The 16,140-nt window shown below is 50.0% G+C and overlaps 1 protein-coding gene across 2 annotated transcripts in view; it reads left to right on the top strand.

Annotated features, from left to right (window-relative positions):
• Positions 1 to 16,140, top strand: part of HTT (huntingtin) — a 135,191-nt gene that overhangs the window by 57,744 nt on the left and 61,307 nt on the right. For both annotated transcript variants that reach the window (XM_040625063.1, XM_040625064.1), the window contains 7 exons: positions 1,132 to 1,208; positions 2,213 to 2,364; positions 3,312 to 3,514; positions 6,048 to 6,174; positions 7,645 to 7,772; positions 10,420 to 10,530; positions 15,612 to 15,689. In XM_040625063.1, the coding sequence (XP_040480997.1) occupies positions 1,132 to 1,208; positions 2,213 to 2,364; positions 3,312 to 3,514; positions 6,048 to 6,174; positions 7,645 to 7,772; positions 10,420 to 10,530; positions 15,612 to 15,689 (876 nt within the window). The remainder of the gene's footprint in view (positions 1 to 1,131; positions 1,209 to 2,212; positions 2,365 to 3,311; positions 3,515 to 6,047; positions 6,175 to 7,644; positions 7,773 to 10,419; positions 10,531 to 15,611; positions 15,690 to 16,140) is intronic.

The raw sequence follows: 16,140 nt of genomic DNA, 5'->3' as shown, positions 1-16,140 counted from the left end.
AGACATAAAAATGAACATAAAAACTGCCATGATGTGAATTGGTGATGTGTCAGAAGTTCAGAATGGCTCCGATATAACTGACTTCGTGATGTGGGATGGACACTAAGGGGAAGAGACCAGAAACGCCAGCAAAGGTGTTTGTACTTACTTGTATCGTTTTCTCTGACTCTGACGTCGGAAAAGGACCGTGACGTCCAAGAATGCACAATGATTAAATCCTGATTCTGACGAAGCTCGTATTTCTTACACACCCGTTAGCATGGGCTTCGGGGCACATTTTTAGTGCTACAGAGTGGCCGAGTGGGAGTGTGCTTGCGTGTCATCTGGTCTCTGTCAGGAAGTCCTCTCCACACGTGTACCTCTCTTATGTACTCAGGAAGGTGACCAGCAGAAAATGGCCAAAATGAATTTTCGAGCTGTGATCTCTGTTTCCTTCTTTATATTTTTCGGATATTTACAGATTTTCTAAAATGAACAAGCGTAACTTTTATAATCAGAAGTAAAGAATATTATACAAAGTAGTATTAATTTGCTGATGACTAGGTTAAACCTTGTCACTTATTTTATGTGACAGAGAAATGCTTACCTGTTGTAGAAAACGCCGACAGTTAGGATTAGGCCATCTTGATAAGTACATAAGTGCCTTTTAAACCTAAATATTGTTTGTCCTCTCTAGTTTGGTCTTCCCTTGATTTGTTTAAAATATCATAAACTTCACTTATTTGTATTTATTGTGGCTTCCATGTGTTGGGCACTGTTGTAGGCTTGGGATGTAAACACAAAGAGGGTCCTTGCCCCTGTCCCTGCTGTCTGGTCAGGAGATGGACGGGTGGGGAGGAAGGGCGCTCCGGGCAGAGAGGGGACGCGGACTGTTGCCATTCTGAGCGGAAGGGCTGCACCAGCTGTGGGCCTATCTTCACGGCATACGATGGGCCTTCCTTAGAGCCTGTGTTTCCCATGCCCCTCTCTGTCTTTGAAGGATGAATTGGTACCATGGCAGGGCAGATATCGTTAGACACAGACCTCGATTATGTTCTCATTGTTTGTACTTTTTATGAAAGGTGAAAGGAGGTTCAATTTAATAAACGCATTTTGTGCATGGGTGTGATTTTACTATCTTTTCTCCTTTAGTTTGGATGCTGCGAAGCTCTGTGTCTCCTTTCAGCCGCCTTCCCTGTCTGCATTTGGAGTTTAGGTTGGCATTGTGGGTACGTATTTTCTTCAGCATATGGTTGTCTACACTCATGTGATACAGACATTGCTATTGGAACCCCCTGTTGTCTTTCTTAAATCTTTTATCAGTAGGACCTTTTGGAAAAGTACCCAGTGGAATACTTGCTTCTGTCCTGTTAGCTGTGTGGGAAACTAGTGACAGAGCTCTCGTGGGTGTCAAATGCTCTTAGGTGCTTTGGGGGATTCCAGGGTGTCATTTGTAGGTTCATTTTGGAGAATTCACATACGTTGTGAAGACGTTTCTAATTGGCTTCTCACCAAATGTCTACACTATGTACTAGAAATTTAGAAACATTTTTTGTTTGAAATCAGCTGTGATCTGTTGTACAAAGTCACGATAAGCTATAGGAACTGTTAGGCTTATATGAGCAGTTTCTATTTAAAAATGATTTTCTTCCAATAGATGGCCCTAAGAGCATCTGTGAAATAATTTCAAATCTCCTACAGCACTAAGGAGTAAGTTTTTATTATGTGCATCGATTCCTGAGGAAAGGTTTGGTGACTCACCATCATATTTGGAAGCAAATCTGCAGACATCTTGTCTGTGTCAGCATGTGCCAGCCAACAGCCGACATGTGCTTGGAGGGGACGGGTTGCATCTCTGGTCTAGAGCGGTCACTTCCCTTTGTCCACAGGCACTCCCTGAGCAGCTGCGTTTTCTGGCCAGGGATCCAGCACTCAACCTGACTCTAAGCAGCTTTGGCATTGGAGTAAAATATGCTAAGTCAAAATTGAGAGAAAGCTAAAAAGTTATAAAAAACAGTTTCAATGGTTTTAATCAGATCTGCTACCTGGTTTCATTTCTCGATGATTTTTATGAAGCTGTGGTTTACTGGAAGGATGTTAGTTAACAACAGTAAAATCATTTATGGGCTGGTTTGAAATGGACAGTGACATGCCTTCTTCCTGGTTCATTAGAGAAGACAGGACTGCTTGATTTAAAATTTTTGTCATTTACCCGGCACATGTCTGCTTCCAGGGTGCCCCCGCTGAGCGCCTCCGATGAGTCGAGAAAGAGCTGTACTGTAGGCATGGCCACGATGATCCTCACCTTGCTCTCGTCAGCTTGGTTCCCGCTGGATCTCTCAGCCCATCAGGATGCTTTGGTTTTAGCCGGGAACTTGCTCGCAGGTATTGATACTGAGCTGAAACAGGGACTTCAGGGGGGTGGGGTGGTGAGCACACAGGGGGGCGTTACTCCAGTGATGGTTCAGTCCTCTAGTCAGCGTCCAACGTGACCGGCGTGGTATGTGCCCTGTGCAGTCCCCTACTTAGCTTCAGGGAAGCTCATTTCTAATTTCATTTTAGCAGGCACCACGTGCCAGGCACCACGGCTGTAAGAAAGTGTATGTGGGCTCTGTTCTCAGGTCAGCTGTGGATTCAGCGGGTGACACACAATAGTACAGTGGCTGTAATCACTCCTGTGGGGGACCAGGACAGGAAACAGGTTTTGTGGGTTGGCAGGAAAGGGCCACACAGAGGGCATAGCCTGTTTGAAGGCATGGAGACATGAAAAATTGTGTGGCATTTGAGGACTGTAAGTCAAGTGAGGACGAGGATGGAGGATGTAGCTGGCAAGGAAGAAGACCACTGAACTCTGGGTGTGGGTTTGCTACCTCGTTAAGGAGGACTGTGGTGTTTGCTGTGGGAGGTCACGGAAGAGCCTCACGGAGGGGCTAGCTGTGCAGCAGGGTCCCTCCGTGGGCTTGAGCGTGGCTTGGACAAGGTAGGGAAACCCACTTGGGAGGTTCATGTTGCGGTCGAGGTGAGAGGGTCTCAACACGATCCCAGTTGTGGGCTGTGGGGGAGGACTCTGACTAGAAGAGACTGGAGGGGCAGGAGCAGCAGGCCGTGGCCACCAGGGGAACTTCGGCTGTAACAGTCCAGAGGGCTTGGGGTGATTGGCACAACCTGGGTGGGTGAACGTCTGGTGGTGACATTTGTGCAAGTCTGTTTCCTGTGGAGTTGGAGAGATCGGTTGACCACCAAGTGGAGATGTCCAGCCAGCTGAAAGTAGGCGGGTCTCAGTGACTCAGCTTCCCTAGTGATTTCTGTTCCCTTCATTGTGCGTATCACAGCCAGTGCCCCCAAATCTCTCAGAAGTTCGTGGACCTCTGAAGAAGAGGCCAACCCAGCAGCCGCCAAGCAGGAAGAGGTCTGGCCAGCTCTGGGTGACCGGACCCTGGTGCCCATGGTGGAGCAGCTCTTTTCCCACCTGCTGAAGGTGATTAATATCTGTGCTCACGTCTTGGATGATGTGGCTCCCGGACCAGCAATAAAGGTAAGTTCAGACTTGGGCAGCTGCGTCGGCGCAGCCTCGGTGACCCCCTGGGCGCCAGAGCTGCCTTCGCTCACTCGTCTGCCCCTTCCTTACTCTCTTTTGCTTTAAACAAACAAAATTGCTCATACGGTGACACTAAATTTAACACCAAAATGTGTCATCCAGTTTGTAGCTCTTTTGGTACCATCCTTGGTAAACTGTCGTCTCTAAGAGGGAAGAGCTAGCTGGATGCTTAGCTTTCAGCGTTAGCCGAGAAAGCTCAGAGTGGAAGTTGCTGCCTTAGGTAACTCATCTGCTGTCCTGGGAGCGTTCGCAAGTCCTTCTGCTTCTCTATGAAGTACAGTCCCACAAAAGGAACCTCAGGACAAATGGTAAACTGTGTGCACAGTGAATTTAAGATAGATGAGTTCACTTGTCATTATTTCCGATTATTTGCTCTCCCGTGTCTTCCGTCTCAGGTTACTTCCATCATGAAAAAGCTCTTTAACTTCACATTCTCCCTTAGCGGCCATTTGGTCTCCCTGTCACTACAAACGTTTCTGAAGACTCATGTGTCCCCACTAAACACCTTCGTGCCTCCCGCTGCTCTGACGCCGGCCCGGACTCTGTGCTTCCGGCCACCGATTCTTTAACCCCTGGCCGGTCGGCTTTCGGCTACCACTCTCTAGAGCCGTGCTTCCTGCCAAGATCAGTCTTCGAGTCTCGTGGGTACCTCTCAGGTCCTGTCTCACCTCTCCTCCTCACCCTTGGTGCCGCCACGCCGGTCCTGCCACGCTAGTCCTGGTGCAGTCGCTCCCACTGGCCTCCGGGTTGTCTCTTGTTTTTATCTCACCCCTCTGCTGCCCGGGCACTTCCTGGTTTCATCTCTCTGCCCACCACAAAGGGCCTCCAGGCTCTGGCTTAGGTTGGCCTCTCTCTTGATACTTCCTGGGCCATCCAGTACAGCTCTGCAGCGATGGGAACAAAAACTGTGTCTACACCAGCCAGGACAGTAGCCACTAACCACACGTGGCGAATGAGCACTTGAAACGTGGCCAGTGCAGCTGAGGCACTGAACTTCTATTTTTGTTTAATTGTCATTACATTTAAATGGCCACGTGTGGACAGCGGCTCCAGTATGGGGCGGGGCAGAGTAGTCCGGTCTGTGCTTGTCGTCGGTGCTCACACATCAGAGACCCTGGCTCTGTCTTTGGAGCGTCAGTGCAGAGACATGTGATACATCTATTTGGATGGCTCGCAGATCTCAGACACAGCGTGAATCTGAGCTGCTCAGCCTTGCCCCTGCCCGGGCCTGCCGTGTTCCCCTCACTTTGTACTTCCTCAGCTAGGAACATGGCGGTCTCACACCTCCTCGCTTTGCTTGTCAAGTCCTGTGTTTTCCCTGCTAAATATCTTGCAAAACCCATATACACTCGTGCACACATGCATGTACGTGTACGCACACGCATGCAAATACATGTAGGTGAACACACACACACACACACACACACACACTTCTATGCGTTCGCTGCCATTCTTCTGGTGCAAACTGGCGGCCTGATGGAGTATTCCAGCTGCCTCTCCTCCCCTCCTCCTCCTGCTTCAGACAGCATTGTTCATATCCTCTAGCTGCCGCATAGTTCCTGTGCCCTACAACTCACCTGTTTGGAGTGTAGGATTCTGTGGGGTTTACTATGCCCACAGTCACGTGGTTATCACCACAATCCATTTAGAGCCCAGAAAGGAACACTATGCCCTTTAGGTGTTACCCCCAAACCTCCCATGCCCCCCAGCTCCAGGCAGCCACCAGCTACTTGGTGTTTCTACAGACCTGCCCATCCCAGACATTGCATGGGAAGGGACCGTGCGATCTCTTGTGTCTGGCTCTTCTCACTTGGCAGGAGCTCTGGATGCAGCAGCCCCTGCCCTGGCCTCTCTGTCTTTCCCTGCTGCCTTCAGCCCACTCTCTTGAGGGCAGACGTTTGTCCCAGTCCATCTGCTTCTCTGGGACTGCGCAGAGAGGAGCAGAGCTGGGGCCTGCTGTGCACGTACCTGGGGTCCTCACCATGCCCCCACGCTGGCCCCTCCCACAGCGTGTCCTCTGCCCTGTGTACTGGGTCTGTGGACTCCTAGCTGTGTGGTTTGTTAGCCTTGGTGTTGATTAAGTTACTTCATCTCTGAGCCTGTTTCCTTATTTGATAAATGGAGTTTAAAGCATTGCTTCGTACCGCTTGTCACGCCCTGGCTCCCACAGAGTGCCCTGGTTGCTTGCTGCTGGGGGCGATGCGCGGGCCCCGCCTGGCTCCCTGAGGGTCCTCGTGTCCTTGGCCATTCACAACGCACCTGTTAGGAAGTTCTAGGTCAATGCCGGCCAGTGTGGTGGCTGTGTGGTGTACAGTAGCTGATACATGGACTGTGTCTGAGCTCTGTAAACGAGGACTCAAAGAAAAAAATGATTGCATACATTGTGCTCAAGAAATGGGAAGCCATGTATGTGACTTTCAGCTTCCGTGTCCGTTCGGCGTCCTTCACAGACTCTCGTTTTTGTTGGTAGGCAGCCTTGCCGTCTCTGACAAACCCTCCTTCTCTAAGTCCCATCCGACGGAAGGGAAAGGAGAAAGAACCCGGAGAGCCAGCCTCTGTGCCCTTGAGCCCCAAGAAAGGCAGTGAAGCCAGTCCAGGTATGAAGTGACGACGGGGAGGGGCGGGGCGGGGCTGGGGCGCCATCTGTATCACCGAGATCACATTCATGCCCAGGTTAATGTCATAGCTTGGTAGGTTTTGGAAATAAAATACACAGCAGTGAAGCCAGAGAAAGAGTTTCCCTGGAATGGTTTCAGATATTAAATATTAATTCCTAAATGTGTACAGACCACATTCTAGTCTTGAGTGTCATTCTGTGTCACATGGCAGTCTGTGGGCCGCCGGCCCCTAACAAGCGGTCCTGCCTGCTGTCCTCCCTGCCCCACTTCTCTCTGCAGAGGAGGGGTGGAAAGGACCCCGATTTCAGTCAGGGAGCAGTGTAGATGGCTGGGAACAGAGCTAGCGGATGAAGGAGTTGGTCTGACATGTGAAGACTCTGAAGATGGAAGTGCTAACTGGGGAACAATCATCTGAGCAAGCGGAACCTGAAAAACTCAGATGCATGGAGGGACTTCCACACCTGGGAGAGCCTCAGAACGGAGGGGCCAGGGTTTGCATGGGAGCCTGCGGCTTCCGCCAATTGGCTGCCAGGGGCGGGCTCAGGAGGGCTTAGGCAGAGCGGGAGGCGACCCGTGTTGTCAAGATCCCACCAGACCCGTTGGCACGTCTCACGGCACCTGGGGCAGTTGTGACTCTCCCACGAGACATGACATTAAGGCTTTTGAAAAGTACTGGTTTCTGAGGACTGACTGGAGCACCACAGGGAGCTTTACCAGCTTTGAAAGCTTGCGAACTTACAAATGGAATTTAGTACATCCCTGCTCGTCTTCCTGGTGGGTTAAAGAAACTCAGGGCTCCAAGTCAAAAATCTTTAAGATTCGAGGAGAATGGTTTTATTTAGTGCTTGGCATTTTAACATTTAATATTGGTTTCATGACAGCATGTTTGCCCTGTCCAGTCTCTAAGCGTGTTGCTGCGTACAGGGCCCCTGGGCCACACTGGCCAGGCTCAGCCCTGCCGCGATGCTGGGAGCCTCAGGGTCTTTGAGGCCATGTGGGGGCTGGAGGCCACCAGCTGCCTGCTCCTCTGATGCGCAGACAGACAGCCAGACCATGACAGTCAATAGTGTTACGCTGCTGTTCTTCTTTCTCATCTTATTTTATTGTTTTGGGGAGATACTCAGATTTTGTTTATGTTTATTAGTCAATTTCTTATTACTTCTGATTAATAAAGTCAGAGGAAGAATTTGAATTTTATTCTGTTAGAGTACCTTTAAAAAACTGTTATTGCCAGTAATCTCTTAAGCTTGGCGAGTGTGTACTTTTTTTTTTTTTTTAAGATTTTATTTATTTAGCAGGCTCCCAGCGGAGGAGCCCGATGTGGGGCTCGATCCCGTAACGCTGGGATCACACCCTGAGCCGAAGGCAGACGCTTAACAACTGCGCCACCCAGGTGCCCCACGAGTGTGTACTTTTGAGCTCTAAGTGTATTTTGTGTGTGTTTTAAAGCCTCTCGACAATCTGACGCCCCAGGGCCTGTTACAGCGAATAAGTCCTCATCGCTGGGGAGTTTCTGTCACCTTCCTTCGTACCTCAAATTGCACGACGTCCTGAAAGCTACTCACGCCAACTACAAGGTATGGCTCCTTTTGTGAAAATTCGCACAAATTTCTGATAGGTTGTGGGTCTCTTTCTTACGATTTATAGCTCGTGTACGCGTATAGATGGGCGTACAGATAAGTCTGTGCAAGTTAGTGGTTTCTTCCAGTTTGTCTTTCAGCTTCGTTTATGATAGCTCTCATCATATAAAAATTGGAGCAGCGATCTCTGTGTGGTTTGTTGGTGCTGTGTCTGGGCTTCCCTGGGTTGCCCCCACAGTCAGAGATGTGCTGGCAGGACTCACGGGCCTCGGCGTGTACGCGGTCTCACAGCTGGGATTTTGTACCGCCGTGTGGGAAGGACATACAGGCATGGTCTACAGGAATCCCGTGCAGGCTTGCTGTGTTCTCTCTCCCACACTTGTCCCCTAGCCACGGAGGCTTCTCTGCCTGACACGAAGCAAAACCCCAGGCTCGCAGAGGAATGCAGGTGTGCAGCCTAAATGTGGGGTTCATTCCGATACTCCAGGCATGGGACACAGCTAGCAGTGCAGGGAACTGTCGGCTGGCCAAGTGCGCAGGCACCCCCAGGGGCTGACCTTACAAACAGTTTTCTGGAGGGAGAGCGGTCTGCTCCGTCGACTCTTCTGCACAGGTGTGTTTCGTACTTTGGGCTTTTTCACGCTGACACAATGAAGGAAGACTCTCCCATGGTTTCTCTTAGGGCTTTTCATTGGTTAGCTATCTGCCCAGTTGCCCCCAGCACTGTTTCCCAAGTAAGCCATTTTTCCTGCACTGATTGATCTGAGATACAAGCTCTACCAGATACTAAATTCTGATGGGTCTGTATTTCATTTACTGTTTGGTGACGTCAGTCTGCCCGTCTGTTCATCTCTTAGAAGCACACATGCCCATTATGTAGCTCCATGGTCCATTTTTGAGGTGGTCACTTCCACCATTCTACTTTAGAAGTTTTTCTTGATATTCCTTTATTTTTGCATGTGGATACTAGAATAAGCTAATCTAGTTCTAAAGACTATTTCCACTGGGATCAGGTTAAATTTGTAGATTAATTCAGAGAGAACTGATACCTTAGATGTTAAATACACCTGTCCGGAGTGTGGGATGCTTATTTATTAAAACCTTCTTGTATGTGCCTCAGATGTACATAAAGTTTAAAGAATTTTAAAAAGAATTTTTAAAGATTATTTCACATAGATCTTGTCTATTTCTTGATAAATGTGTCCCCAGATGGTCATCATCTTTTGTTACTGATATGTCTCAGTTTTTTTGAAAACCATCTATAAACCATATCTGGCTTCTTTTCTGAAGGATATTGATAATTTTGAAAGATGCAAATCTTCAGCCATGTTTTGCAGCTGAGTCAGAAGCTCCTTTTAGCCTGTGTTTCTCATGTTACCCACCCAAGTAGCAGGGGGCACGTTGGAAATCCTGCACAGAGAAGGAGTTTTTTTCTGCCTGTTCTCAACTCCTGTCTCGGGTCCTGGGGCCCTGTTGATGCTCTTGGCATCTGCTCTGTCCTTATCATTTCCCCTCCAGGACCTCTTGGGCTCCACTCTGTGCCCCGTGCCCCGTGGCTCCCCAGTATCTCGGATGCCCGCCTGGTTGGCGTGTTTGGAGTGCCTGGCACATGTGAGATCCGTCACACTCTCTCTCCATCTGCTTCTTTCCTCCTCCCGAGCAACCGTGTGTGTGGCCCTCCATTCTGGCTCTGCCGTCAGCTCCGCTCCACGCCCCATGGCCCTGTTTCTCACCTGTGACCTCTGTTCTTAAAGATAGGCCTTCCTGTGCACACTCCCCTCGCCCCCTCGTCCTGCCCTGCCTGCTGGAGGTGAGCCCCTTCACTCCCGTCCCTGTGGGACGTGGCCCCACTCATCCTTCCTCAGCCTGTCCAGCCCCTCCTGGTGACACAGAGCAGCCTCGGCACTTGGGCCTGCCTGGTAGTCCTCTTCCGTGTGTCTTGCCTGCCGTCCTCCCCCTTGGCCCAGAAAGTGCTTTCTCTCTCATCATGGGCGGCCTCGTCTGACTTCACGGAGCAGGTTCCTTTCTCTGTTGCAGAATTTTGCAGGGTTTTTGCCAGCTTTTATTTTCATAGTTGATCTCTCCCCTTCCCCCTTGTTCTTTCACATTATATCTTTGTACCTGACCCCTTCTCTCAGTCTGTTAAATAGGGGAGTTGCATAATTTAATTCAGTTGGGCCCTGTAGAATCCTAATTTAATCCTTGTTAAGATGAATTTAATGTTTTGCTGTAGCCAGACTGAATGGCAGGTTCTGGATTGGATAATGATTCCTCGGGGATACTAATATATGTAGAGCAAGTTGTGTATTTTGTATCTTTGATTTGGTGCTTATCAGATACTGGTTATAATGGACATTTCCTTTTTTCCGTCATGATAGAAGCTCAAAAATTAGTTCTTTCAGAAGTATCAACGTAAGTTGGCAGATGCTTCTGAAAGGTGACAGTGTTATATCTTATCTGCAAGAGGGGTTTCCTTTCCAGGGCATTTTCCCAGTGCCAACAGCAAACCAAACAGCCCAAAATGCTGTGTGTGTAGGGTTGCATAGCGGGACGCCTCTCACCACACCGCAGCGTGTGTCTTTGTTGCAGGTGACAGGCGGAACGGTGCAAGTAATCCTGTGTTCTTTTCCTCCACCTTCCCAAGGTTACCTTGGATCTTCAGAACAGCACCGAAAAGTTTGGGGGCTTTCTGCGCTCTGCCTTGGATGTTCTCTCTCAGATCCTAGAGCTGGCGACGCTGCAGGACATCGGGAAGGTGTGTGTTTCATTTCTTGTCATTGAGCTGTAGTCGGCGCGTGGGCCTGTGGGGTGGAGCCCCGCCGTCCAGGCACGTTCAGAAGGTAGTAGCAGCTTGAGAAGCTTCTGTGGCCCCTGCAGCCACGTCATAGCACCTGACTCTGATGCTTGTCTGAGCTACTCAGATTGGGGGTGTTCTACCTCTCTCCTCTTTTCAGTTTTTTTCTGTATGTTAGTTTAGACCCAGTTTATTTTAGAATACAAGTGGGTTTAAACTATGGTGACAGTCACTTTGTTTTCTCCTTTGACCTTCGTAAGCAGAAAGGGGGACAACAGACTGGGTGAGGGTGCATGTCTGGCTCCTTTGGTGCTGTGGTGCCGGGCCCCGTATGCCCTCCCCTCGCCTTACAAGGAGGTGCTCAGACACACAGAGAGTTCAAGGAATTGTGTGGTGAGCGCCCCTCTCCAGTGTCCCTGCACCAGGGCCTTGACCGTGTGTGTCCACCTGCCGGCTCCGGGAGTGTCTTACTCTCTGACGGGTTGCAGGGTGAGCCGCGGGTAGCTCCGCCTTTAAATACGTCTCTCTGTCAAGTGAAGTTCATTTGTTTTTATTTCTCTAAATCTTTTATTTGGCTCGTTAAAGCTTACCTAGTTTTTGTGATTACATACGGGATTCTGTTTCTTTTAAAGTTCTTGTGCTTTTTTCATGTCTGTTCAGTGCGTGCACTTGTTTTTTTTTTACCAGCTAGTGTCCTGTTCTAATTGACACTCAGTTGTCCCTCAGAGTGAAACTTGTCAGAACTCTTCCTGATACGGCCTTCCTCGTGAGACCCAGCCAGCCGCCCTGCCCAGGCTGTGCTTCTGCGCCCACGGCGCTCTCTCCCTGTAGGGTCATCGGTCCTGGCGACCCATTGCTTTTCCTCTCTCACCAACAGGTCTTGTGGCCTGCGGTCTGTGTGCATGTAACACGTTGCAGCAAAATGGGAAATAAAACACATTTTAACTTTGAATGTTAGGTATACTGAGATAAAAACCATCTACATGGGATTTTTTAAATAATAAAATTTTCATTTTTCTTGCAATTCAGATGACTTTGTAGTTTTCGTTTTTTCATTTTTTCATTTTCCAGGAGTATGGTTTCTTTCTTTCTTTTTTTTTTTAGTGACCGCCACATAGACAGAGTTGTTCTCTAGGGGCAGCCGGTGAATTCATCCAGTGTTGCATTTATCCCGATATGTGAAAGTAAACGATGAAGTCACAGTCTGAGGAAGCTCGGCATTAGGGCGTCTTGATACTCCTGAAAACAGGATATGCTTATATTTCTTCTCTTTTAAAGGTGTGTGTGTGTAATGACTTCATCTCTGAATATCCTTGCGTCCGCAGCAGGACTGACTGGGTGTTGCAGCCTCTTGCCTTTGTCTTGACAGATAGAGACAGTTTGCTCCCCTCTACTTGCCTGTTGTTCTGAGTTGATCTGTTTTACTGTTTGATGACAGAGACCTGTTTCAGCTGCAGTTTTGGCTTTTCCTTGTCGGTGCTGTGGGAGCCTCTTCTACTTAACTGCTGAATCTCCGTTCCCAGTCTTTTCGATGAGAGTACGTAGTAGAAGCCCCCCAGGGTTTTCTTTGCACGTGGGCACTTGCTGGGTGTGAGGCGTCTCCTTGGCCGGTCAGTGTGAGGGCTGGGACCCTCTGCTGCCAGTCACGACTGCCCAGCTGGGGGTATGTGTGTCCAGGAGCCCAGGTGGCAAGGTCAGGGTGCAGACCCACAAACTGCTGCTTGTGATTTTGCTGTGGTTGAGGCGGCAGGCGCCTCAAGAAGACGCAGCGTTGCTGCCGTGCACGTGCTGAACACGCTAAGGGCACACGCTGGACACAAGCTGGACACGCACTAGACACGTGCTAGACACGAGCTTGACACACTCTAGACATGTGCTGGACACGCACTAGATGTGCTGGACACGCACTAGACACATGCAGGACACAAGCTGGACACAGTAGACACGTGCTGGACACGCACTAGACACGTGCAGGACACAAGCTGGACACAGTAGACACGTGCTGGACACGCACTAGACACGTGCAGGACACAAGCTGGACACAGTAGACACGTGCTGGACACGCACTAGACACGTGCTGGACACGCACTAGACACATGCAGGACACGAGCTGGACACGCACTAGACACGCGCTGGACACGTGCCGCCTCCAGCACCGGGGCCCTAAGCCCCACACACAGCTGGGGCGAGGGGATGCCCCCTGCAGATTGTACCAGCAGCTTTTCCTCAGGTTTCAGTGAGTTTCTCCGATCATAGCAGGTGAAGGCAGAGACTTAGAATCAAAATAGAGCTCTTTTCTTGTGTTTTTCTAAATACTAAAACTGGGGATGAAAAATAATCCTAATTTTAATAATAATAATAACAATTCAAATGATTCTCTGATTTTCCCCTTTTCTAGACCTTGTTTATTCCATACTCCGTTTTTATGTCACTGAAATGTGCTTTTGTTTGGATATTGGTGTTTTCTTTGGGCAGCCCTCATGCACATTTTCCACATAACTCCTTACGGCTCTCTGTGTGGTTACTGTGTTTTCTCTGGCTTCTGGACGCTTGACTGGTTTTCATGATTTGATTTTGATGTGTGTCCATGTGATTTCCCTTAGGTTTCTTGTGCTTGCTTGGGCTGTTGAACTGAGATCTCTGGCTTCATAATTCTCTTCAAGTTTGGGAAATTTGGGGCCATTATTTCTTCTGGTATCTTTTCTGGCCTTTCCCACTGCTTTTTCTTCTCTGCTAAGGGGATTCTAATTACCTGCATATTTGGATCCTTGAGGTTGTCCTGTACGTGGCTCACTGAGGCTCCTCTCAGTGTTTTTATGGTTTTCTGTCTTCACTGCATCCCGTGGATTCCATTGCTCAGGCCTTTGAGTCTCATCCTCTGCAATGTCTGAACTGTTAGCCCATCCCGCGCACTTTCATCACCAATGCAGTAGTTTTATCTCTGAAAGTCTGATCTGGGTCTTTATTTGAATCTCCTATGTCTCTACTTAAGTTTTTGAGCACATAGGATATACCTTTGTAATGACTTTTAATGTCATCTCGGCTAATTCTAAAGTCCTGTCCACTCCAGATCAGTTTTGATCGATTGATTATACTCTATTAGAGATCATGTGTTCCTGCCTTTCTGCCCGGTTGTCTTTGACTGGGTGCCAGGCACTCCTGTGCTCCGTAAACGTTCGAGAGCTTCATTCTGAGACAGGTTAATGTGGGAGTTCACTCTTGGGTCTTGCGTTTGCGATGTTCAGTGGGTTAGAGCAGTGCTCAGTCTGGGGCTGTTTCCACGATGGAGGCAGGGTGCCCCATGAGTTCCTGTTCCCCCCGGTTTGGCAGGGAACAGGAACTGTCCTTAGCCGTCCGTGGGTACCAAGCACTGCCCTGTAACCCTTTCTGGTGATTCTCCCTGGCCTCGGGAGGGGGGCGGCTTCCTCACACACCGTGTTGACCGATGCCCTGCCGACTCCCCGTATCTCCAGAGCCCTCTCTGGGCAGCTGTCTGTGTGGCGAGCTGCCCTGTGAACCCTCGCTGCTTCAGCTTCCCTGGACTCCCAGCTCCTTCTGACGTGGGGGTCTCTGGGCTGGGCTGTGCCTCGACCTGGAAAGTCTCCCAGGGCAGTGGGCCAGTGCCATGCGGGGCTCGCTGCGTTTGTCCCCGCCCCTCAGGTTAGTGTCCTTCAGTCCCTGCTGTTTGGCGTCTTGTCCCCGCGATTGCACACAGCGTCTGACGCTGCTTTTGGTTGTTTGAGTGGAAGGTATACATGGGCCCGACACCATGTTTTGCCAGAAGTGGAAGTCTGTATTCCACTGCATGTTGGCGCCTGTGCTGGGGCGCGTTCCTGGTGCTCTGTGTGCTGCCTGAGGCCACCATGGCCTCCTTCCTTGCCAGTTTTCAGTGCCTCTTGCAGTGTTTGGTGCCACCAGGTCCTCCATGCATGTTGGTTAGAAGATGTGGTCCTTTGCTAGATAGACCGTGATCTGGAAGCTCTAGTTGTAATTCTTCAGTTGGTGTTGATTAGACACCAGCTGTGGGCTAGTAAAACCCAAAAGCAGCATGTAGCAGATCAGCCCTGCAGAATACAACTGTGAATGCTCAGAGTCTAATTTTTTTTTTTAAGATTTTATTTATTTATTAGAGAGTTAGTACAAGCAGGGGAAGGGGCAAAGGGAGAAGCAGGCTCCTCGCTGAGCAGGGAGCCTGATGCGGAACTCAATCCCAGGACCCTGAGATCATGACCTGAGCCGAAGGCAGACGCTTAACCGACTGAGCCTCCCAGGCATCCCTCAGAGTCTAATTTGAGTAAATCAGAATATTAAAAATACATGGTCCTTTTATTTGAAACCAACAAAAGTCTGTTGTTTTTTAGTACAGGAAACTGTCCCAAACAAGGGAAGTAAGAGGCAGTTTGGTAGGTGTGAATTCCAACCCCGCTGACAGAAGCAACGGCTGGTGACCCTGTAGGCACTGAGGTGTTGGGCCGTTGGCGCCGAGCGCCTGGACTGGTGGCATCCTGAGAGTTCGTGTCTTCATCCTTCTCAATGTCCCAAGAGGACATCAGGTGCCCTGATCTCGTTTTTCAGGGTGGTAAAAGTAGTTTGTGAGAGCAGTCGTGTGAAGGCCGTGATTTTGGTCATTTTTGCAGATTGCTAGAAGACACCTGTAGGGCGTTTTGTAGCAGATCACACAGTGCATGGGTCTTATGTTCGGCTGGACGTCCGCAGGGCTTCTGAGTCCTCTGTGCGCTCTGAATTCCTGCCCGGGCCACAGGGAGAGTCGATACTTGCTGAGCAGTTAGCTCCCGAGCAGGCGAGCGAGTGAGCGAGCGGCGGTAGTGCACGGTAGACAGGCCGCAGGGAGCTGCTTGGCTGTCCGTGGTTTCTGCCGACTTCGTTCACCACGACAGACCGCAAGCTTCCTCTGGTGTTGCCTGACACTCATGAGTTACGCGGGAGCTGCCTCGTGTCTTTGATGTGTGTCCAGGGCTCACGGCCACAGGAAACCCCCTGGGCGTCACTTACTCGGCGTCTTACTGCTTACTCTTCCGCAGTGTGTGGAGGAGATCCTCGGGTATCTGAAGTCCTGTTTCAGTCGAGAACCAGTGATGGCAACTGTCTGCGTCCAGCAGGTAAGAAAGTCCTTTCCTGTCCTGCCCTTCAAAGCCCCAACTCCGGCTAGGAGGGCACAATGCTGCTTGTCACTTAGAAGGTGGCACTGGGGGCGTGTCCGGCAGCCCTGCGTCCCGCATGGGCCCATTCCGTGACTGGGCAGAGGGGTCCCCTTCCCACTCCGCTGCAGGAGGAGGATGCCCGTCATCACTGGAGACGGCAGCTGGACTCTCGCTAAGAACCGCCCTCTTAGTGTCCCTCCAGGGTTTTGTTTGGAATGCTGGGTCTTGCTGAGAATCAGTCAAGTCGAGGCTCCGAGGTTCTTCTTTACACCTTACACGCTCTTCACCACAGTGGTCTCATGCGGTGTTGGTGACAGTTCTCAGCGAGGATCTCAGTCTGAATTTTTGCTCATGTGCCCGGTTAGCTTTCGCTGGGTGGACTCTGCCTGGGAGACGTTCTGTGTGTTGT

Source organism: Ursus maritimus, unplaced genomic scaffold, assembly GCF_017311325.1.
Source record: "Ursus maritimus isolate PB19 unplaced genomic scaffold, ASM1731132v1 scaffold_8, whole genome shotgun sequence".
NCBI classification, from domain to species: Eukaryota; Metazoa; Chordata; class Mammalia; order Carnivora; family Ursidae; genus Ursus; species Ursus maritimus.
The sequence above is the reverse complement of the archived record's forward strand: the minus strand, read 5'-3'. Positions and strand labels throughout refer to the sequence as shown.